General features: G+C 48.6%; 2 protein-coding genes across 2 annotated transcripts in view; one reads left to right on the top strand and one right to left on the bottom strand.

Annotated features, from left to right (window-relative positions):
* The window catches only part of LOC149274089 (uncharacterized), a 13,269-nt gene extending 4,226 nt beyond the window's left edge, over nt 1-9,043 (top strand). The window contains exons 4-10 of the mRNA XM_089505827.1: nt 100-395; nt 3,404-3,643; nt 4,948-5,005; nt 5,154-5,411; nt 6,662-7,023; nt 7,702-7,921; nt 8,391-9,043. Of these exons, the coding sequence (XP_089361953.1) occupies nt 100-395; nt 3,404-3,643; nt 4,948-5,005; nt 5,154-5,411; nt 6,662-7,023; nt 7,702-7,921; nt 8,391-9,043 (2,087 nt within the window). The remainder of the gene's footprint in view (nt 1-99; nt 396-3,403; nt 3,644-4,947; nt 5,006-5,153; nt 5,412-6,661; nt 7,024-7,701; nt 7,922-8,390) is intronic.
* Nucleotides 9,044-14,172: 5,129 nt separating this feature from the next.
* Nucleotides 14,173-22,838, bottom strand: LOC149274088 (adenosine deaminase domain-containing protein 2-like). Its single transcript, XM_089505814.1, has 9 exons — nt 22,772-22,838; nt 22,311-22,544; nt 20,358-20,480; nt 20,054-20,201; nt 17,501-17,665; nt 16,761-16,966; nt 15,402-15,636; nt 14,745-14,868; nt 14,173-14,340 (listed from the first exon to the last, which is right to left on the bottom strand). The coding sequence occupies exons 1-9, from the start codon at nt 22,836-22,838 to the stop codon at nt 14,173-14,175; spliced, it is 1,470 nt and encodes a 489-aa protein (XP_089361940.1).

Genomic DNA, 22,838 nt, shown 5'->3' with positions numbered 1-22,838 from the left:
GCCGAGCTCTCTCTATATTCTGCGTCTCCCTGTCCCCTGTACATTGTAAGCTTGTGAGCCGAGCTCTCTCTATATTCCGCGTCTCCCCGTCCCCTGTAGATTGTAAGCTTGTGAGCCGAGCCCTCTCTGTATTCCGCGTCTCCCTGTCCCCTGTAGATTGTAAGCTTGTGAGCCGAGCCCTCTCTGTATTCCGCGTCTCCCTGTCCCCTGTAGATTGTAAGCTTGTGAGCCGAGCCCTCTCTGTATTCCGCGTCTCCCTGTCCCCTGTAGATTGTAAGCTTGTGAGCCGAGCCCTCTCTGTATTCCGCGTCTCCCTGTCCCCTGTAGATTGTAAGCTTGTGAGCCGAGCCCTCTCTGTATTCCGCGTCTCCCTGTCCCCTGTAGATTGTAAGCTTGTGAGCCGAGCTCTCTATACTGTGTATGTAATATTAAGCAGCACAAATAATTATTCTTTTGTATTCCGTTCCTTGCACCGTCGCTGAGACATTAGATAAAGTACAATATAATGAGCTCTATTAGCTGCGTCACTGTCCCAGTTTGTCCCAGTTTGTCCCAGTTTGTCCCAGTTTGTCCCATAACTGCTATTGTTGGGTCTTGGATTTTACAAGAGTGCATCAAAGGAGGTAATAGGAGGGGAGGGGGGATTGAGGGGAAGTGGGAAGAAGAGGAGGAGAAGGAAGGGGGGGTCGGGGGGGGTCCCAGGCTGGTTATGTGACACCAGGTGGCTCTCTATATAAACTGGGAGTTGGTTAAAGGAGCTTCAGTGTCAGTAATCCCAGGACAAGAGGAGCAACAACCAGGAGCTGCATGACCCAGGGACCTGATAGATACCCAGCTCTGGAAGATATATACCCGGCTCTGCCTGATAGATACCCAGCTCTGGAAGATATATACCCAGGTTTACTGCCCAGCACTGCATTCAAGATCCATGGAAGCCATATCAACCTGATATATACCCGCTCTGCCTGATATATACCCGCTCTGACAGATAAATACCCGCCCTGCCTGATATATACCCGGCTGTACAGTGAATATTCTGTGCTATTTGGGTTTAATTCGACAGTCCAGTTGTCCCCATTAATCCTGAGGATGAGAGTGCATGCGCTGCCGCTTCTCCTCCTGGGGCTGGCGCTTCATGTGAGGCTGGTAAGTACGCAGAATTTTTTTGCAATTTTTTTTAAAAAGTTGGATTTTGGGGCAGATGAAACATTTTACTGAGGATGAATTTAGCCGATGTAACCATGGGGTAAGGGGTGAGTGTGTGCAGTGTGTTGAGTGAGTGCAGTGTGTGGTGAGTGCAGTGTGTGGTGAGTGCAGTGTGTGGTGAGTGCAGTGTGTGGTGTGGTTTTGGGTTACTCCTGTTAAGTGAGATGTTATTGTTATTATTGTAGTTATTACTGTAATCCGTTGTTATTATTGTTATTAGTATTAATATTATTGTTGCATGTTTCTTTATCGTGCCTGATATGTGAGGAGCTTTACATATATAATATATAATATATAATATCATAAATATATAATAATACCCGCACACTCTGTACTAATCCCACAGCCTATAAAGATGAGTAAATTGCTATAAATCAATAGGACATTCCTGCCATTTGCCCCAAGTTCAGGACTTTTCACCCCAATTCAGATGTTTCTGGGGGTGCAAACATTGTTTGTGTCTCATTCTCTGCTCTGTGCAGGAGAGATGAATATTGTAACTGGCGTATATTACTGCGCATGCTGAGGGGCCAACCCGGGAGCTTCTCCTCTAATAAGGTCTGAGCCAGCCCTGTTTAATGTATAGTCAACGCAGGGGACGCTTTAAGACAATCCTCACTGAATTAACAATACATTGTACAGGGCGTCTCACTGATTTATCTATACATTATACAGGGGCCGGTCACTGATTTATCTATACATTATACAGGGGGCCGGCTCACTGATTTATCTATACATTATACAAGGGCCGGTCACTGATTTATCTATACATTATACAGGGGCCGGCTCGCTGATTTATCTATACATTATACAGGGGCCGGTCACTGATTCATCTATACATTATACAGGGGGCTGGTCACTGATTTATCTATACATTATACAGGGACCGGTCACTGATTTATCTATACATTACACAGGGGCCGGTCACTGATTTATCTATACATTATACAGGGGGCCGGTCACTGATTTATCTATACATTATACAGGGCCGGTCACTGATTTATCTATACATTATACAGGGGGCCGGTCACTGATTTATCTATACATTATACAGGGGCTGGTCAGTGATTTATCTATACATTATACAAGGGCCGGTCACTGATTTATCTATACATTATACAGGGGCCGGCTCGCTGATTTATCTATACATTATACAGGGGCCGGTCACTGATTCATCTATACATTATACAGGGGGCTGGTCACTGATTTATCTATACATTATACAGGGACCGGTCACTGATTTATCTATACATTACACAGGGGCCGGTCACTGATTTATCTATACATTATACAGGGGGCCGGTCACTGATTTATCTATACATTATACAGGGCCGGTCACTGATTTATCTATACATTATACAGGGGGCCGGTCACTGATTTATCTATACATTATACAGGGGGCCGGTCACTGATTTATCTATACATTATACAGGGCCGGTCACTGATTTATCTATACATTACACAGGGGCCGGTCACTGATTTATCTATACATTATACAGGGCATCTCGCTGATTTATCGATACATTATACAGGGGCCGGTCACTGATTTATCTATACATTATACAGGGGCTGGCTCACTGATTTAACGATAAATTATACAGGGGGCCGGCTCGCAGATTTATCTATACATTATACAGGGCCAGCTTTAGTGATGTCAAGGAGCTGAAATACATCTCTTCCTTTACAAATAAGATCTCAGTAATCTCTATTCCATTGTCCTGTCCTGCCAGCTGATAGCGCCCCCTATGGCCATTTTAGATGCTGGCAGATACCGGCTACCAGCCCTCCATGCCTGGCCCTGGGGCTTGTAGATCTCTGGGCGAGCCTTTTCTTGTACACGTATACACCCTAAATAACCACTTCTTATTCTATTTATGTTAAAATGTAGAGATTACCCTTCAGTTTCTTACATATTACTGCGAGGGTCATGTGACGGGGTTATCACCAGCCGCCATTATTACCAGTCATTGCGGTCACCCTGGTGCGACCTCCCTCGAGTTACCGGCTCCCTGCTGGATTTACTTTATTATTTTATATTTAGTATTTGCCCTTGTGATCATTTTCTGTTCCCTAAGGATGAATAAAGAGAATTTGCCCTCGTCTGTGTGCCCCCAGATGAGATAGTTTGTTATTCGTGTTAATACAGTGACGCATTAGACCCGTACTCCACGTATGACGAATGTTCATATATTCCCAGGTAACATCGGCCGGTGTATTCGAGCTGAAGGTCCATTCTTTCAGTAGTCCACGCAGTGCTTGTATCCCCAGCCGACCCTGCCGACTTTTCTTCCGTGTGTGTTTAAAGCATGCGCAGCCCGTGGTGTCCCCAGATCCACCCTGCACCTTTGGAGCAGCCATGAGCGAGGTCTTGTCTGCAGACCCTGGAGCCATCGCAGCCAGCAGCCCCATACGGGTGCCCTTTCACTTCAAGTGGCCGGTAAGTACGAGTGGTGGCTCTTTGCGCGATGAACGTGTCATTCCTGGTCCTCCGCTCATAGCTTTCAAGTGTCCCAGTTTTGTTTGGCAAGTCTCTCTTCCAAATCCTCACTCGCTGCCCCTCTGGCCGATACTCCCTTAGCTCACGGGCCCCGGATCTCTGGTGCGGGGTTGAAGGGTATGTTCTGGGCCATCATGGTCCTTTCCATGCAGCTGAGGACTTGGACCAGTTTAACCCCTTGTGACTGTAACACGACATTGAAGTCCTAACGTCTGACCGTGTGATCTCTGAAGCATTGGGAAGTCCCCTCTTCCCGATTGCGTTCTGACCCCATATTGTCTCACATGGATCCCTGGCCCCGTCACATGAGTTGTTTATCCTTTGTAGAGGTTCTTCAGCTCCATGTCTGGTATTGTCTGCGCTCAGCTTCTAATTTCAAGTCCCTACGTAGTGGGTAAATCAGGGCCCCTCAGTGCCGCGCAGCGGGTGCTGTGTGATCATTAAAAAGCGTTTAAAGCTACATCAGTCAGAGCCAAGGGCATTGAGACCGAGGAAGTCCCCGGGGAGGAAGTCTGCGGCGTCCGGGGGGTTCGAGTCGGGGAGAAGCCGACCGATTCCAGAGGAAGGTGATGTCTTCCTGACGTTCAGAAACTGGAAGAACATTCCAGGAATTGTTAAGGCCGGAAGGAGCAGCCACGGCATTGTTCACTAACGGCCATAACACGAGCGACTGAATCACCAAATTACCAAGTGGAGACCATTCCTGTTCGCTAATAAACCGTTTAGCAAATCGTGCCCTTAACGAACGGCATTCTGTAAGAACGCGATGAGGCTTTAGCTGCGCCTCTTCTCAGTTATCGAAAAAGAACATGTCTGACCCCACAAAGCGCCCGGTGCCGGGGCTCTGCCAGCATTGGCACCGTGTCGCGGGTTCATCTTATTTTCCTTTGTGTTCATTTCTGGTGATCAGCTTCATGGCGGATGCCACGAGGACGCGTCTGTGAGACGTGATTCACAAATCCGTGACCGCAGAGACATCTCCGGATCCCCACCAGAAAATCTCTTTTGTATCTCTAAACATCACTCGTTGCCCGGATCCATCCCTCTTTTATTTTGGGGCATTAAATACTCTAGTTATATCTGTCCATTCGATCCTGTTTTGTTCCATCTGACGAAGAGACCTCTGAGGTCCTGAAGTATTATATGACTTGACTTCTTTTTCTATGTTGGCCCAATAAAATCTATGAATTTTGACTGAAGGCTCCTTGTTCTCTTGGGCTAATCTGTCTCCATGTGTGTTTCAGGGCACTTTCTCCCTTATTATCGAATCTTGGAGGACACAGTCAGCGGATCAGTCCACAGGTAAGAACCACGTGACGCACGTACCAGGTGTTTCTTTACGTGGCAGGTACATCTCTCTATTTCCACGCTGCTGTAGCGGTTCCTCCCCTGTTCCTGTTCTTTTATCGCATTTGTTTCTGTCCTCATTGCTCTGCGTTTGTTCTTTCAGAGAATCCGGACAACCTGCTAAGTCGTTTGGCGACGCGCAGGCGCTTGTTTGTGGGAGACGACTGGTCTCAGGATATCCACTCGGGGCAGCAAAGCGAGCTCCGTTACTCCTATCATGTAACATGTGACGAGCATTACTATGGGGACAGCTGCTCAGATTACTGCCGTCCACGGGACGACCCCTTCGGCCATTACACCTGTGACCAGGAAGGGAATCGGCTGTGCCTTTCCGGCTGGAGAGGAGAATACTGCTCTGAGCGTGAGTATCCATTGTTGTATTGTTCTGATGACACATGACCTGTCTAGTCCTGTATAGATCCCGTGTTCTGGTAGAACATGACCTGCCTAGTCCTGTATAGATCCCGTGTTCTGGTAGCACATGACCTGTCTAGTCCTGTAACAGTTCAGTATTGAAGAGCTTACACTCTGTTTGAACCCTGTGTGATCCTGGTCCACAGAGCTGACAGTTCTAGCTGCAGTGCAGCTTGTAACGGTCACCCTGTGGTGGTCCAGCAAACTCACTCAGTTTAACCCTTGCAATAAATGCAATTGACCGACACACCATATGGTGACTACTCCTGGAGAAGAGGCTCTCTGCCCCTAACCCCCTGCCGGCAGCCTAAAGGGAATAGAGAGGGGATGGCAGCATATGCTGTTAACTGGATTTCATTGTGAGTGGCTGGGGCGGATTAATAATCTTGCGGCCAGGGCAGCCCCCCCCCCAACCTCCCAACTTCTCAATTGTCCCGGACACAAAAGAGACAGGCAGCGGCTTGCGTGGAAACGCCTCCCCTCCCCCAGCGTGGCAGGTGCTGGGGTTTGATGCTTTAATAGCCAGGGAGGGCCCCATCATCTGTCAGGGGCGGCAAGCGGACCCGTAGTGGCCACACAGCATCCAGGTGTTGCGGGGGCTTCGTGCTCGCATATCATGTAGAATGCAATCTCCCCGGTAACGGCGGATTAGAGGGGTCTTTCTGGTGATGGAGACGCGGCAGCTCCTGCTCCATGTACTCCAAACACACAGGGAGGGCAAACATGACACAAACATCCCTTCTTCAAATCTGTACTATGATTCCTCCCCATTAACTTATCTCTCCCCTATCATTAAGTTGCTGATTTCTTTGAATTGGTTCAGAAAGCCTTTGTAAAGGTGGTGGGGGGGAATGGATCAGATAATGTCTCTCCATCGTACAGCGCTGCAGAATATGATGGCGCCATATAAATCAATAAATAATTATAATCGTGCTGCCCCCTCACAGGGTTAAATCGCCCATGCCCCCCCCCCCCCGTGATAATAGCGTTACAGAGGAAACAATCTCTAGCGCTAGAGGCTCAGGCACCGTCCGCTAAACAACGCGAGGAGAGAATAGGTAGCGGCTGCAATGTACTGTAATCGCAATGCACTGGGGGATCATGGGAATTGGAGGGCAATTTGCATGCCTTTGGGGCAGATAGATAGAGTGCCAGAGCTGGAAAATAATGAAGAGCACAAATGATTTCTTTCTGTAGCGATCTGCCTGCCGGGCTGCAGCGAGTCCCACGGCTTCTGCGAGATGCCAGGAGAGTGCAAGTGCCGCATGGGCTGGCAAGGACGTTTGTGCGATGAGTGCGTGCGTTATCCCGGCTGCCTGCACGGATCCTGCGCCCAGCCATGGGAATGCACCTGCCAGGAAGGCTGGGGAGGACTCTTCTGTAACCAGGACCTGAACTACTGCACCAACCACAGGCCGTGCCGCAACGGAGCCAGCTGCACCAACACGGGGCAGGGAAGCTACTCCTGCACCTGCCGGGCTGGCTACACCGGGACCAACTGCGAGATCGAAAGTAACGAGTGCGCCAGCAATCCATGCAAGAACGGAGGCAGCTGCAACGTAAGTGCATTCTCACCACGCGTCTCCCAACTCATGCTCAGGGCTGCGGTGGGGAGGAAGTTTTACTTTACTGAGAGGGTGGTAGGGTCAGGGAACAGTCTCCCAGCAGAAGTGGTAGAGGGTAATACAGTGAGGGGATTTAACATGCATGGGATAGACATCCGGCTCCTGAATCTAAGACGAGACCAATGACTGATTAAGGTTTTACAGCAAGAAAAATGTGCAAACTAGACGGGCCGACGGGTCTGAAACCCGCCTTGATGGACTAAGCGTTTGCTTTTACGAAGTTTTTTCTAAGCGGAGAAATCCCTGCTGATTGAGTTACAGTCGTTAGGAAGCTGTGTGTACACTCTGTATATGCGCATGCATGTATTCTAAGGGCCGATTTTAATGTTTTCTCCCCATGTTTTTTTACGCCCTCCCTGCCATGTCTCTTTCCTTTCATACTTTTCTTCTTGTGACCTGAATCTCACTGTCTTTCCTGGACTCTCTAATGACTGCTTCTACCTCTTCGCTCCCATCTTTCTCCTTCCTATGCTCCTTTCCTTTTTCAATACTTCGGTATTGTTCCCGCTCCTTCACGCCATCCCCATCGCTCTTCTTTCCCCTCTGCACCTTTCTACCCATGCTCTGCCCTCCATCCGCCTTTTCCTCCCACTCCTCACCTTCCACCTCCAGGACCTGGAAAACGATTATAAATGCGTCTGTCCGCGCGGCTTCTACGGAAAGAATTGTGATATCAGCGCGATGACCTGCGCAGACGGTCCCTGTTTTAATGGAGGCAGCTGCATAGAGAAGAGTTTAATGGGGGGCTACACCTGCCGCTGCCCACTAAACTACCACGGCTCCAACTGCGAAAAGAAGATTGACCGCTGCACCAGCAGCCCGTGTCTGAATGGTGAGACCCTCAAACTGTTATCTTCTCTTCTTTGACCATGTTTTACGAAGCGCATTCCTGTAGCCGTGGCCACTCAGGTCACCTCGTTGGCCATGTTTTCCGGGACACACAATTTTCACGTAGTGCTGACCAGTACAGGTAAAGTGCTGCCCCCTGCAGGCCGTGAGATGTATATCCAAGTAATCGTTCCATTTCTGTGACTTTATGCCTCACACATCCTGCATGTTGACTTAACCTGCCCTGGGCAACAACACGGGACAAGTATGTGTGTTCCGCAAAGCATGGCTGAATGGGCCATGTCTTCTGTTAACCGCTGATAACATGCCAATATGTGGCCCCTGGCGGTTCTACCTTCCCAGTAACTTCTCTCCCTCACTCATTGCCTGTCCGCTCCTTGGTTTTTCTTACGCCTCTTATTCGAGTATGTATGTATTTTCACGCTACTGATACTCCACTGTTACTCACTCAGGAGGTCACTGCTTGGACGTCGGCCGTAGTGTGGTCTGTAAATGCCGAGCCGGATATTCTGGACCCCGATGTGAATTGAACATCGATGATTGCGCAAGTGCCCCATGCGCCAACGGAGGAACCTGCGTGGACGGTTTGAGCAGCTACACCTGCTCATGCACATTGGGTTATGGAGGCAAAGACTGTAAAGTCCGCATGGACGCCTGCAGCTCCAGACCCTGCCACAATGGAGGCACCTGTTACACCCACTTCTCTGGCCACGTCTGCCAGTGTCCCGTGGGTTTCATGGGCTCCAACTGTGAACTCAGGGTAGAGGACCCTACCCCATCGTCCCGCCGTGCCGAGCCTCCATCCACCCTGGCTCTGGCCTCATGTCTGGGGCTGGTCACCTTGTGTCTGATGGGAAGCGGAGTCCTACTACTAATGAAGGCTTTGAGAAAAGGGCAAGCAGACAGCAGGGGCAAAGTCACCAACCACCTGGAGCCCAGAAATAACCTCAAGGAAAAGGAGCCCTTCCTCATCTCGCCTCCGCACTTTAAGATGCCAAATCAAGATGGTTTAAGGGAGAAATCTGGAAGCAAACAGAAGCTGCTGGCAGGGTCCGAGAGCGAGGAGAAGCACAGCGGACCCCCAGGCCATTGGTATGTCTGCTAACTCTAATGTGCAGCGCATGTTCATCTGTTACCTTTTCCTTTACATGCTACAGAGTTAACGTCATTTTTATTCTGCAGTAATTGGACATTTGCTTAATTTGTGACACTTTTTATATATATAAAAAAAATCAATTTCATAGGTTGTTAGGCTTTTTTTTAAATACCTTTTACAAACAAATGCTGAAACCGGGTGAATGGCACGCAAAGGGTTAACTCTGCATCTCTGTTTTTATATACACGGATCACAGACTGTTACCATGGGAACATGGGTTTAATTAAATAAATAAATAAATAAAACCTTTAACCAATCACAATGCCTTTGTTGCTATGTATCTGAACGTATAGAAAGTGTATCATTAGATACAGACATGTTTACATGTTTTCCGAGCTGGCATCGTATGTTGCGTGACGTTACTGTATGCTGGGTTTTTCTGGACGGTTGTAAAAGCAATGGGTTCATTACATATAGTCGATTACCCGTGTACTCTCTTCTCTTCCTAGCACGAAATCAGACTTCAGACACTGCAGCCCCCCAAGAGTTAACTGCGAGGAGCCCACCTTCCAGCCCGTGTACTTATTACCAGGTCACACTGAACAACGTGTATTCGCTACCGAGGTACATACCGAACCCAAACACGAACCTGCCACACACGTTACCCCGTAACACAAACTGCAACCCAGTACATATAACATGCTGTAAACACGAAGTAAGTAGACACTCCATACATGTAACACGCTATAACCTTGAGTACATACCCACTACTTGTAGCATGCTATAACCCTGCAGTAAGTACATGCCCCATACATGTAATACGCCGTAACCCTGCAGCAAGTACATGCCCCGTACATGTAACACGCCGTAACCCTGCAGCAAGTACATGCCCCGTACATGTAACACGCCGTAACCCTGCAGTAAGTACATGCCCCGTACATGTAACACGCCGTAACCCTGCAGCAAGTACATGCCCGTACACGTAACACACCGTAACCCTGCAGTAAGTACATGCCCCGTACACGTAACACGCCATAACCCTGCAGTAAGTACATGCCTCATAGACATAACACGGCGTAACCCTGCAGTAAGTACATGCCCCGTACACGTAACACTCCGTAACCCTGCAGTAAGTACATGCCTCATAGACATAACACGGCGTAACCCTGCAGTAAGTACATGCCCCGTACACGTAACACTCCGTAACCCTGCAGTAAGTACATGCCCCGTACACGTAACACACTGCAAACACCTCAGCCCGTTCTTGCTGTATTTTTCGCCAGCACTGACTTATCCGTGTCCTCTATCTCAGGTCTAACATGTCTGGGACACGACTTTGGGCTGCAACGTCAGGACATGAAATCTTCCAACCTCGCGACGTATGAACCAAACTATTTCTACATGAACTTTTCAGAGAGCTCTATTATTTATTACCCCGCTGCTAGAGTCAAACCCCACAGAAACAAATTCATTTCTATTCGTTAAAACACCTTCTGCCTGGGCGTAGGAGTAACGCCGCGCAGGATTCCCGCCGATACGAGTAACGCCGCGCAGGATTCCCGCCGATAGGAGTAACGCCGCGCAGGATTCCCGCCGATAGGAGTAACGCCGCGCAGGATTCCCGCCGATACGAGTAACGCCGCGCAGGATTCCCGCCGATAGGAGTAACGCCGCGCAGGATTCCCGCCGATACGAGTAACGCCGCGCAGGATTCCCGCCGATAGGAGTAACGCCGCGCAGGATTCCCGCCGATACGAGTAACGCCGCGCAGGATTCCCGCCGATAGGAGTAACGCCGCGCAGGATTCCCGCCGATACGAGTAACGCCGCGCAGGATTCCCGCCGATAGGAGTAACGCCGCGCAGGATTCCCGCCGATACGAGTAACGCCGCGCAGGATTCCCGCCGATACGAGTAACGCCGCGCAGGATTCCCGCCGATAGGAGTAACGCCGCGCTGGATTCCCGCCGATACGAGTAACGCCGCGCAGGATTCCCGCCGATACGAGTAACGCCGCGCAGGATTCCCGCCGATACGAGTAACGCCGCGCAGGATTCCCGCCGATAGGAGTAACGCCGCGCAGGAGTAACAATGAGCAGGAGTCCCAGTGGCAGGAGTAATGCCGCGCAGGATTCCCGCCGATAGGAGTAACGCCGCGCATGAGTCCCACCGATAGGAGTAACGCTGCGCTGGATTCCCGCCGATAGGAGTAACGCCGGGCAGGAGTAACAGTGAGCAGGAGTCCCAGTGGCAGGAGTAACGTCGCGCATGATTCAGAGGATGATCTTACAAACCAGAAGCGTGAATCGCCCCCCGGACTCTTTTCTGGAAACGTGTTCTATGTATGATAATTCTGTGTACAGTATCTAAATATCTATTTAATATGTATATGGTTTTTATTTATAAGTCTGTATATAGATGTCCTGTCAGAGTGTTTTATAAAATGTATATTTTGTGAAAGTGAAACGCTTCTTTCATTTTGTTCCTGAAATTCTCTGCGTTGGAGTAGAAGCCCTGACCGTGGTTAGCGGTGTCACCATTGCTGTCCCGCAGCAAACATCCAATTCATTTCCCCCTTATAGTCGGATTAAAGAATGAATCCAGAAGCCGCCATCTGAGCCAAAAACCCAGAGGGACCGAGCCGCTAATCAGTGCTTTATTTACAGGCAGGACGACGACATCACAATCCCATCCCATCGAGGTCCGGTCCACGCCATTATTTCTCTTACCCATCCGAGTCCTTCTAAAAGCTCACGTATTGCTCCAGGTCAGAGAGGTGTCTCTTACCCGCTCTATGAGGTCACCGGCTGCCATTAGCTTCCACTCCTGATGATGGCACTGCAATCTCACTCTAATCTGCCATCTGTTGGGACCACAATTAACCCCCCCCCCCAATCTGTGTGGATATCTTCAGGTAGGGAAGGTTTACATGGATCACTATTAGAAGATTAAAATGATTCTGGTTTCATTTATTATTTAATTCTGGACACGTTTTGACCATCTAAGTGCTGATGCTTTTTGCTCTACCAGACCTTATCGCGTAAAAGCGGAGTAATAGGGATATTGTGGGGAGCCTTGTTAACATTCTTTCTAGCAATGTTAGAACATACCATAGAAACAGACTATGGATTCTGTCAGACACGGGAGCCGGGTCAGGCTGGAGTCCCTGTGCAGGAGCAGAATCTGGCTTAGCACTTGGCCAGAGGCAGACGAGTGTGGCTGCGTCGAGTTGCTGTAGCCTAGGACTTTCTCTTTTGTGTCATCTGAAGACACAACTAGGAAAAGCAGACAGGAATGGGCAGAAAACAACGGGGACTATGGAACTGGCGGAAGAACTATCGTGGCTCAAGACAAGCTGAGGTCAAAGAAATAGAGGAGGCAGGGCTGGTCAATAACCAGGTAGAATCAATGTAGTACTAAGGTGGATTCCAGATATCCATCAAAGTCCATGCCAGGGGTCAAAACCAGAGATTCAGATACACAAACAAAATCCACAGGACCAACAAACAAAGCCAGGAACTGCAGTGTTCTGGCAAAAGAGGCTGGGAGCAGGACCAGATCAAGTAGGCCCTTGATTGAGGGACAGGTGCGAGTCAGGAGCAGGCATCATATGTCTATGAGGTTCCAGCAACCCAAAAGCCACCTGGTGCTGTAAAGGCAAAGTGTAATACCAATCATATGTAGGGTAGGACCATGGCTCCTGACAGATTCATACATAACCGTACATGCTGACTGGATAGCTTTAGAGACGGTATTATTAACAATGGCCTCCATTAAGGCCTAAGGGGGAAATCGCCCTCTATATCCGAATTAGAACAGTTAGCATCCATGCAGGCAGAACGTGAGGCGTTATTAGACCTCAGATAATTATAATTAAAACCATAAGTCATATAATGAAAGACACTAAGCTCCTGTGCGCAGGGCCCACCACACCTGTTGTCTCTGTTAGTCAATTTGTTATGTTACATACTACGTGGTATGTCCTGTCTACCCATTGTACAGCGCTACGGAATTTGATGGCGCTATATAAAACAATAAATAATAATAAGCAGAAAGTATGTAGAACCTAAGGAAATACAATTCTAGGAAGTATGCTGTAAAATATACTGTGCAAAACTCAATGCTCTGCTGGAAAATGGGACAAAAGCACGGACAGCAGCGTTTCCCTCGGCGAGCAGCTGTGAGCGAGAGCTGGCAGAAAAAAAATGGAGTCCAAGTAAAAGAATAGGGGGGAAAAAAGTGAATTCTCTAGTGAGCAGCTGCTTCATAAGGCGACAGGTGGCCAGCAACAATCTGTCAACCAGCAGAACTACGAGACAAAACCTAATCCAAAGCCTAACAAACAGAGAAAAAGGGCCGGGGCAGGACAGAAGCAAAGCAGGAACCTACTGGAATAAAGCACAGCGAACAAGTAAGCTGACCGACTAATTCATATGAACAACAACAACATAATAATGATAATATAACAACAACATAATAATGATAATAGAGTAACCCCGCAGTCGGCACCAGCTCCCTTTCTTCACAGAGGAGGCAGAACGTGGAGGAAAACAGAGATACTTCCAAGTTTTATTTTTAGCTGAATGCTTAACATATTATCTGCATAAATAGAGAAAAGTGAAAACGGCAATATAGAAACCGGATAGAGCCATATTGACCAAAAGAGACCTTTAGTCAAAGTTGAAAGGGTCTTTTGGACCAAGATTCGGGGATTTCAGAGATCTCTCTTCTTGTTTCCATCTGAGGAAGAGACTTCTGAGGTCCCGAAGCTCTTGCACCGTGACATCTTTTTCTAGTTTGGCCCAATAAAAAGGTATCAACTTTCACTAAAGACTCCGACCAATATGTGAAAGCATGTGATACTCCACAGTCATCACGCCTGCCATTAACCCACGCTCTCCCTACACAGTATGTTTTGGGGTGGAAGGTGGGCCCCTGCAGCCTTATGAGTTTGGAACATGGAGCTGGCGCCTGGATGAGGGTCATCATTTTATGTGATGGAGCTGAGCTGTTGGGTCACCGACTCCATATGCTGTTACAAAATGAACAAACTAACACGTGAGCCAAACATGAAGACGGCCTCCCACCGGGACGCTCACAGGAACTTAAATCTCACAACAGGTGACGCTGAGCATAAGAATCACTGAAGGTCACAATGAAATCTCAACGCTGACTCTCCATCGGGGGCATCACTCGATGAAACCGCAAATCTGTCCACGCAGAGCTTCCGTGGCCACACTTCCTGAAAACTTGCACGCAGCTGAGAGTAGAAACGTGACTTCACTCGTTGGTACTGATCCGATAAGGCCTGTTCCAGGGAGAGACAGACGGAGAGAGAGACACAAAAGAGAGCGAGACGGAGAGAGAGACAGAGGGGAAATCTAAGGTTCAGCTAAACAGGCTACTCACTGTGACATTAAACAGACCTATACCAACAGGGAGTATAGGAACTTTTGAAACACCCCCGGATTTTCTACCGTTAGATCATATCTGCCCACTGTCCTGTGGTTTACTGACCAGGGTTACTGTGCGCCTTCCTGACATACAGAGGCTGCTTATAGTTAGTAATTAATAAGACCGAGGATGGTGCTTACAGTTTTTATATGACCTGGGTGAATCTGATGGCCGGCCCGACATACATATTTAGCTGGTGCTCCGATGGCATCCATTGAGATGGCGAAAGGACTTCATTCTTGCGCATGCTGTACGTACCTTAGCTTGATGATAGCAGGGTGGCCCTCGTGGTCTCCCAGATACACTCTGAAGACTCAGGTAGTATGTGAGCATCACTCCTTTACAGAGCCGGCTAGTTTGGCCCTCATCGCCAGCCGGGGAGCTGCAAACACAAAGCCAGGGAAGGTCCTGCTGATGCGATTCATTCATTTCTCATTCAACCTCACAAGTGTCCCAAGTGAAGCTTAACAGTCCCGTGGCCTCTTGGACACGATTTTACCTGCTGTGTGCGGAGAGCTTAACTTTCTATGCTACAGAAAACATTATCGTCACGGCTGAGGGTGAGGCGAGTGATCCAGACAGTATTTGCGGCTTTTGTGTGGCGACCCTAACCCAATCACTTTACTCTCCCACAATAAATAGAATAACTCCTAACCTTTCTGCAGTGAAGAGAATCACTAAACCCAAGACTAAAAGAGGAAAGCAAGGGATCAGCCAACCCAGAAAGGGTTACACGGCCAATATTTACTGTACAGGAGACTCAAACACATGAAATCATGCCCCCTTTCTTCACCCTCGCACCCCTCAGGCAACTGATCTTTTGTAACAATTTACCAAAATGTTTAGTTAAGATTTTCAGCTCGTGCCGCGCGACTCGCTGTGATTACATTGATGAGTGACGTTGAGTTTACTTACCCCTCCGCCTGTCTGCCAGTCGCCCCATCTGTAACCTCCACACGGTCATCTCCTTTACACCAGTTCAGGCTGAGAGTGATGTGCGTGGGCTGGGGGTGGTGAGAACAGATCCGTGGCCCCTTCATCACATATGGGACATGTATGTTGTACGACGGAAACAGACGCAGATCCATGGAAGGCTGCAGACGGCTCTCGACAGCGTTAACGAAGGACTCCACTTCCTGGTCACCATCCCCTAAACATCAAGAACGGCAGAGATGACGACGGAGAATGTGACCGAAGCGGCTGGTTCTTTATAAAAAAAATATAAGGAATTAAAACGGCACAAATGGCAATAAACACACAGATTCATGCGAGTAAAAAATGAAACCAGCAACAAACATACAACAGTGAGCAGCACTGGAATTCATCAATCATTCGCCCGATCCAAAACCAATTTTATATTTACTTTATATTTTAAAAATTCTATTGTAAAACCAGAACCGAATATTAGAAATTATATCCCCACAAATCATTTGCAAATCTTACGTTTTTGATAAAATAAGAAAAATGTCCGGGCCAAAGGTGCCATCGCAGGATATTCAGCTAATACTCAGATATAAATATTCATACCGCGAAAAGGCAAACCCCAGGGAGCTTCTGCTGCAGGAAGAGCTCGGCCAGCCCCTGTATAATGTATACTTAAATAACGTTAGCCAGCCTCTTATATTGCCCTGTATAATTAAATCAGTGCGCTGGCCCTGTATAATGTGTAGATAAATCAGCGAGCCGGCCTCCTGTATAATGTGTAGATAAATCAGTGAGCCGGCCCCCTGTATAATGTATAGATAAATCAGTGACCGGCCCCTGTATAATGTATAGATAAATCAGTGACCGGCCCCTGTATAATGTATAGATAAATCAGCGAGCCGGCCTCCTGTATAATGTATAAGTATACATTATACAGGGCATGTAATTTATACTGGGATATTTCTTGCACTGTATACATGAATCCACTATCTTTTAGTAAAAGAGCCGCAGAGTTCTCTGGTGTCTCAGGTTTGTGTAAAGAGGTGGAGGCAGGTTGTGAGAGCCCAATCAGAGATGGTCCAACAGATGCAAGTCTCTTCCTGACCAGAAGACTTTGCAGACTTGCCGGCTGTTACAAAAATGTCTGCAAGTGTGTCTGATCCTTAAAGAGTACTGGATGTAGGTCCCTGAGTGGATCTATTAAGTTGTGAAGAAGAGACCACTGAGGTCCTGAAAGCTTAGTTTTCATCTTCTAACACAGCAGTATCTATTTCCCCTACTGAGGTCTATGAAGACAAGGAACGAAAGAGCTGCAGCGAGCATTCTGTGAGCGAGCGAATGGATAATTACCGCAGACAATGCTGGTGATATAAAGAGGTTCTACCGTCTGACTCAGGAGGGCTCCCTGGACCCCCAGTACACTCCATCTCATGAGTTTCTCAAACGCAGACATGGAGCACACGCGAGCGGCCAGCACGCTGGGAAAGCAGTCCGACAGACACAGCAAAGCGCCCTTGGCATGAACATGGAGGGGGAAAGTACTCTCTGTCCACGAACTGTAAGAAGAAAACACATTGAGATTTATTCATTTGTCTTTAGATTCTTACTACTCAATACCCCACTAGTGAGGAAACCAACAGCTAACGTTACGCAATCCCCTCTGTCCCCTACACCTCGGGGCAGATCCCTGCAGCCCCCTCTGTCTCTCCACGTTACTCGGGGCAGATCCCTGCAGCTATATGTTCCTCGCCCCCAGCCCCCATCTATGTGTTCGTCACCCGCAGCCCCCATCTATGTGTTGCTCACCCGCAGCCCCCATCTATGTGTTCCTCGCCCCCAGCCCCCATCTATGTGTTCGTCACCCGCAGCCCCCATCTATGTGTTGCTCACCCGCAGCCCCCATCTATGTGTTGCTCACCCGCAGCCCCCATCTATGTGTTTGTTGCTCACCCGCAGCCCCCATCTATGTGTTGCTCACCCGCAGCCCCCATCTATGTGTTGCTCACCCGCAGCCCCCATCTATGTGTTGCTCACCCGCAGCCCCCATCTATGTGTTGCTCACCCGCAGCCCCCATCTACGTGTTCCTCACCCGCAGCCCCGGGCGAGTCCCTCAGGAGTGTGACTGAGATACAGATGGAGGAAAATCCCAGGTTTCAGCACCAGCATGTGGCTCAGCTGAGAAGGGCAGAAGATACAGGTCTCTTTGGCCAAGGGATGCTCACTGTGATATAAGTGCAGCTGCTTGTAGAGATACCTAAGGGAGAGACGTGAAAATCAGCCCATGATCTGCGAAAAGGGTGGCTAGTCTGTACGGCTAGTGGCTCGATGTAGTGCCGCGTAACTCCTTACATTGGCCTTTGCTACAGAACACATCAGCAACATATGCGCCTCACGGAGAACCTATCACAACATATTAAATCAGTATTAATAAGAAACCTGTAAACGCATCCTTGTCGTGCTGAATGCAGGACACCATCTTACTGCCACCTTCCACGCGGTAACTTCTTTCTCACCCTAAGAAACTTGTAGGAATCACAGAGGAGAATACGCCACTGGACCACGGAAAACAACCCGCAGACAATCACTCTCTTCTAGTCCTGGCGAATGAAATCAAGCACCTGACCTCCCAAACGTTTATCATAACGCAAGGAGCGAACAACGTTACATGAAAACGACATTTCCTCTCATTCCTTGTAATATTTGTGACTGGTTACCTCGGCTTCCACCAACGTCATGATACGTTCCTGATACCAGGGCCTGACCAGCACTTCATTCTGCCGATATACATCGCCGGCTTTCTGTCTGATCTGATGTAAGCTGTTACATGTTGGGCATTCCCTTCCGGGTTGCGTCACTGATAACGTAACCCGATGCGGCACAGACGCTGCAATCTCTATGCACGTCTGTGAGGACGTGCATAGAGATCACAGTTTGATCAGTGCAGGGGGATCGCGGGGAGGAGAGTGAGAAACCATGTTTCGCACCCTCCTCCCATGCTGAAAAAAGAGGAAAAAAACAAAAACGGTCATTTAAAAAAAAAAAAAAAAAATCATTAATACAATAAATAATTAAAAACAATAAAGTGAGCTAAGTCATGTCATTGTTCAAGATGTCCCTAAGAGGGCCTCTAACCATTTTTTTTAAAATAAAAATATACAAAAAAATACAAAAATTTGGAAAATATATATATATATATATAAAGAAAAAATAAAGTGAGCTAAGTGATGTCATTGTGACATCACTTGCATTAATAACATGTTCAAAAGGTCCCTAAGAGGACCTCTAACCATTTAAAAAACAAAATGCATTTTGAGCCCGTACATGTACGGGCTTTGTCATTAAGGGGTTAAAAAAACCTTACATCCCATTGCCCTAACACAGTATAACCCTCCTGCCCCCGTTCACAACCCCCAAACCCGTTAAGCCATAAGCATAAAAATTCTACAAAAAATGTACACCTTATAGTTTGCTCCTTGGTGCTGGGAAAGTCTGGAAAATCTATATAAATGAGGTATTTCTGAAATCAGGACACCTGAATTGCTAAAGTTGGAGGGGATTTTCCATCACTTTACCTAATTTTGTGAGGATTCAGAGGGAAAATTGAAAAAAAAAATTAGGTGTTTTTTTTCTAATTTTCGCTAGTTTTTACTAAATTTCTCATTCTCAATTTTCAGCTAATCATCCAACTCTGGTATCAAACGAAAGCTCTATCTCTCCTCGAAAAAACAATATATAGTTTACACGGGAACCCCCCCCCCCGATGAGAATGTAAATACTGGAGAGGAAGGTGTCCTCTGGGATCCCCTAAGAAACAATATGCTTGATCCAGGCATCCTCGTTCTTACGAATGGATCTCATTAGATCCAGTTGCCAAGTATATTGAGGGCAATGGTTATACCCCTTGACATCTCTTCAGCCTTTGACAAAGTTGACCACCTACAAACCCTTCATGCTCATGGCATCCATGACAGTTCTTTCCTGGCTCAAATCCTACCTCTGTTGATGTTTCTCAGGGGTCAGTTCTTCGGCCTCTACGCTTCTCCATCTATATATCTTCCCTTGGACAACTCATATCTTCCTTTATCTTCCAATACCACCTATACGCAGACATCACCCTAATCTACATTTCCTCTCCTGACCTTTCACACACTCTAACTTGCCTTACCGACTGGCTTTCTGGAATTGCATCATAGATGGCGTTGCTTTATATCTCGGAGACTGTGTCGGGCTCCAGGTCTCGCTTCCCATAGGCGCTGAGCACCTTTACATGGCATTATTGGCAGGGCTCCTTTTTCACAGCGTGGTGGAAGCATGGGATGTGCGTGCCCGTGATTAGGCTGTCTGGGGGCATGCACCTGGAAGCACACCGGCACCGGAGGAGGCACCGCTGGAGATGCCCCGGGGAATGGGGAATAGTATAGTAGCACACAGCTGACTCACACCCAGATTAATTTACAGATCTTCCTCTTCTTCAGTGCATGGTACATAAAGTGCTCCCTCCTTCGGTGCCACTGCCATGCCGTACTCTCCCCCTTCTATTCATTCCCAAAAATGTTACGTGTATGTTGGGCCTGAACAGCAGCCTATAGACAACACAATCCTATTATGTTTCTCAGTGTAGCTTGCGTGTGCCCAAACTCACCGTACGAATGCCCGCCGTGCCACCACTAAGGCATGGCAGTCGTGCAGCAGGAGACCGTTGTACTGCTGCCATCCCTGGTAACATGTGCTCCCTGTGCCAAGCGCTATAACCTCGTACATTTCCCCTTTCGCTTCGTCCCACTGCACCTCTGCGGAAGACACATTGAAAGACATAACTCAATCTCAATTTCTGTTTATTTATATAGACATGCACAGGAGGCACACGTGGACATGCTTACACACACATGCACACACGCGCACGCACGCACTTTTAGAGGAAGGTGGAACGAACGTGCAGCACTCACCTCTCTCCAGAAGGAACGCTGCCAAATCGCCCCTATGGCTGTAATACCTGGAGTCACTCAACAGCCGGCGAAAGGCTTCACTTACCAGAGCCGCGCATCTCTGGTCATGTTTGATGGTTGTATCTGGGAGAGAAATACCAAAGTGCACTATTAGACATCTCTCCTGGATCTCCTCAAATCTGTCTAACCTTCCCTGCTTCATTCCTTTATCATTTCCCATCTTGGCTATCGCAACACTCTTCTGGTTGGCGCTCCACTGTCTCGACTCTCCTCTACAGTCTGTCCTAAATGCTGCTGCTGCTAGGCTTATCTTCCTCGCACGTCGCTCCTCTTCTGCTTCCCCGCTCTGGGATCCTCCACCGGCTCGCTATTACCTTAATAAAACTAGCATAAGGCTCTCCATAACACTGCTTCTCTTAAAATTTCTGCCCTCATAAAAAATGTTGCTCTTCTCAATCTTTACGTTCCTCCCGTGGGCTGAGGCTCTCCTCCTCACTTATCACCTCTTCCCTTTCCCGTCTACAAGATTTCACTCGCTGTCCCCAAATCTCAGGAACCGACTTCCACCGATCCTCCAGCTTTCACCCTCCCCAACATTCAAGAAATATCTCAAAACTCACTTCTTCAGAGAAGCCCCCATAACCTCCCCGTCACTGATACCCCCACACTACCTCTCACCCATCTCTGTGACCCCCCACACTACCTCTCACCCATCACCGGTACCCCCCACGCTACCTCTCACCCGTCACTGTGCCTTATACCCCCCATACTACCTCTCACCCGTCACTGATACCCCCCATGCTACCTCTCACCCATCACTGTGCCTTATACCCCCCACACTACCTCTCCCTGTCACCGATACCCCCCACACTACCTCTCACCCGTCACTGATACCCCCCACACCACCTCTCACCCGTCTCTGTGCCTTATACCCCCCCACACTACCTCTCACCCGTCACTGATACCCCCCACACCACCTCTCACCCGTCTCTGTGACCCCCCACACTACCTCTCACCCGTCACTGATACCCCGCACACTACCTCTCACCCATCTCTGTGACCCCCCACACTACCTCTCACCCATCACCGGTACCCCCCACACTACCTCTCACCCGTCACTGTGCCTTATACCCCCCACACCACCTCTCACCCTTCGCTGATACCCCCCACACTACCTCTCACCCATCTCTGTGCCTTATACCCCCCAGGCTACCTCTCACCCGTCACTGATACCCCCACACCACCTCTCACCTTATGTTTGTCACCCCATTCCCTCTAGTTTGTAAGCTTGTGAGCCGAGTCTCTCCACCTAATGTACCGGTTTGTGGGCGGAGGCTTCGTGGAATGGGTTTCCGTGGCCGAGCAGCTGCATACAAGCCTCGCACCACAAAGTACAATGCCTAGCATAGGATGGAGGGCCTGACCTCACAAACGCTCTACTGGATGAACGGGCAGAAATTCCCACTGAAACACCCCAAAATCTTGTGGACATCCTCCCCGGTAGAGCGGAAGCCGTTATAGCTGCAAAAAGGGGGGGGTGGGGACTTCCGATTACTGTCTGTGTATTTAGAATGTGATGTCATCAAAGCCCCTACAGGTGTAACGGTCCGGCGTCCCAATACTCGTCCATATAGTGTATTACACCCTATCAAGTACCCCCAGCAGGCAGATCCATCACCTGGAGTCCAGGGTTCACTCCGTGCAGACGGCTCCGCTCTCGCACTCTGCTTGGGAAGTTGGCTTTGTTCAGACATTTTGCAGTCCGTTTTGTCCTCTTCCATTAGTGGGATCTGAGGAGATAAACATTATATCTGAAATAAAACCCCATCTTCATTCAGATTTATACCTCATCCGCCGACCGCCATAGCCCCGCGGCCTCATCCGCCGACCGCCATAGCCCCGCGGCCCCATCCGCCCCACTTTGTTAACAGCAGGGTGAGGTGGCGTAGTTACCTTCGACGATGAGTGATTCTGACCGCTGCAGACTGACCATTGACATGCACTTCCGGCTCATGTGGACCCCGCGCAGCAAACCCGAGAGCTTCTCACGTCCGATCGCGTGTTCGCAGCCAATCAGAACAGGCTGGAAATCCCGCTGCCATCGGTACAGCCAGTAAGCGCCGAGTGGACATCCCGCTGCTATCTGGTGCTGGTGGCGCTTTTTGGGGTGCTCGTTACTTCTGTACCCTGTGGTGCGCGCTATTACCCTGCTGGGTACGAATGATTACTGCTGCAGCTATCATCACTTCCCTGCAGGATACTGATTTCAATTACCCCATTCCTGCATTGGACGGAGTGATTATCATTAGTTACCCCATAAGGAGAATAATCAGACATCAGTTACCCCATTCCCACAGGGGACTGATTATCGTTAGTTACCCTGTTGCAGCAGGGGACTGATTGTGTTTACTTACCCCATTCTCGTGCGTGGGTAATGGGTATTGCCCACATACTGTGTGCATCACCTCTGGTTGGGGGCAT

Source organism: Sceloporus occidentalis, unplaced genomic scaffold, assembly GCF_023333645.1.
Source record: "Sceloporus occidentalis isolate IW3139 unplaced genomic scaffold, rSceOcc1.0.p SCAF_347, whole genome shotgun sequence".
Taxonomy (NCBI): Eukaryota; Metazoa; Chordata; class Lepidosauria; order Squamata; family Phrynosomatidae; genus Sceloporus; species Sceloporus occidentalis.
The sequence above is the reverse complement of the archived record's forward strand: the minus strand, read 5'-3'. Positions and strand labels throughout refer to the sequence as shown.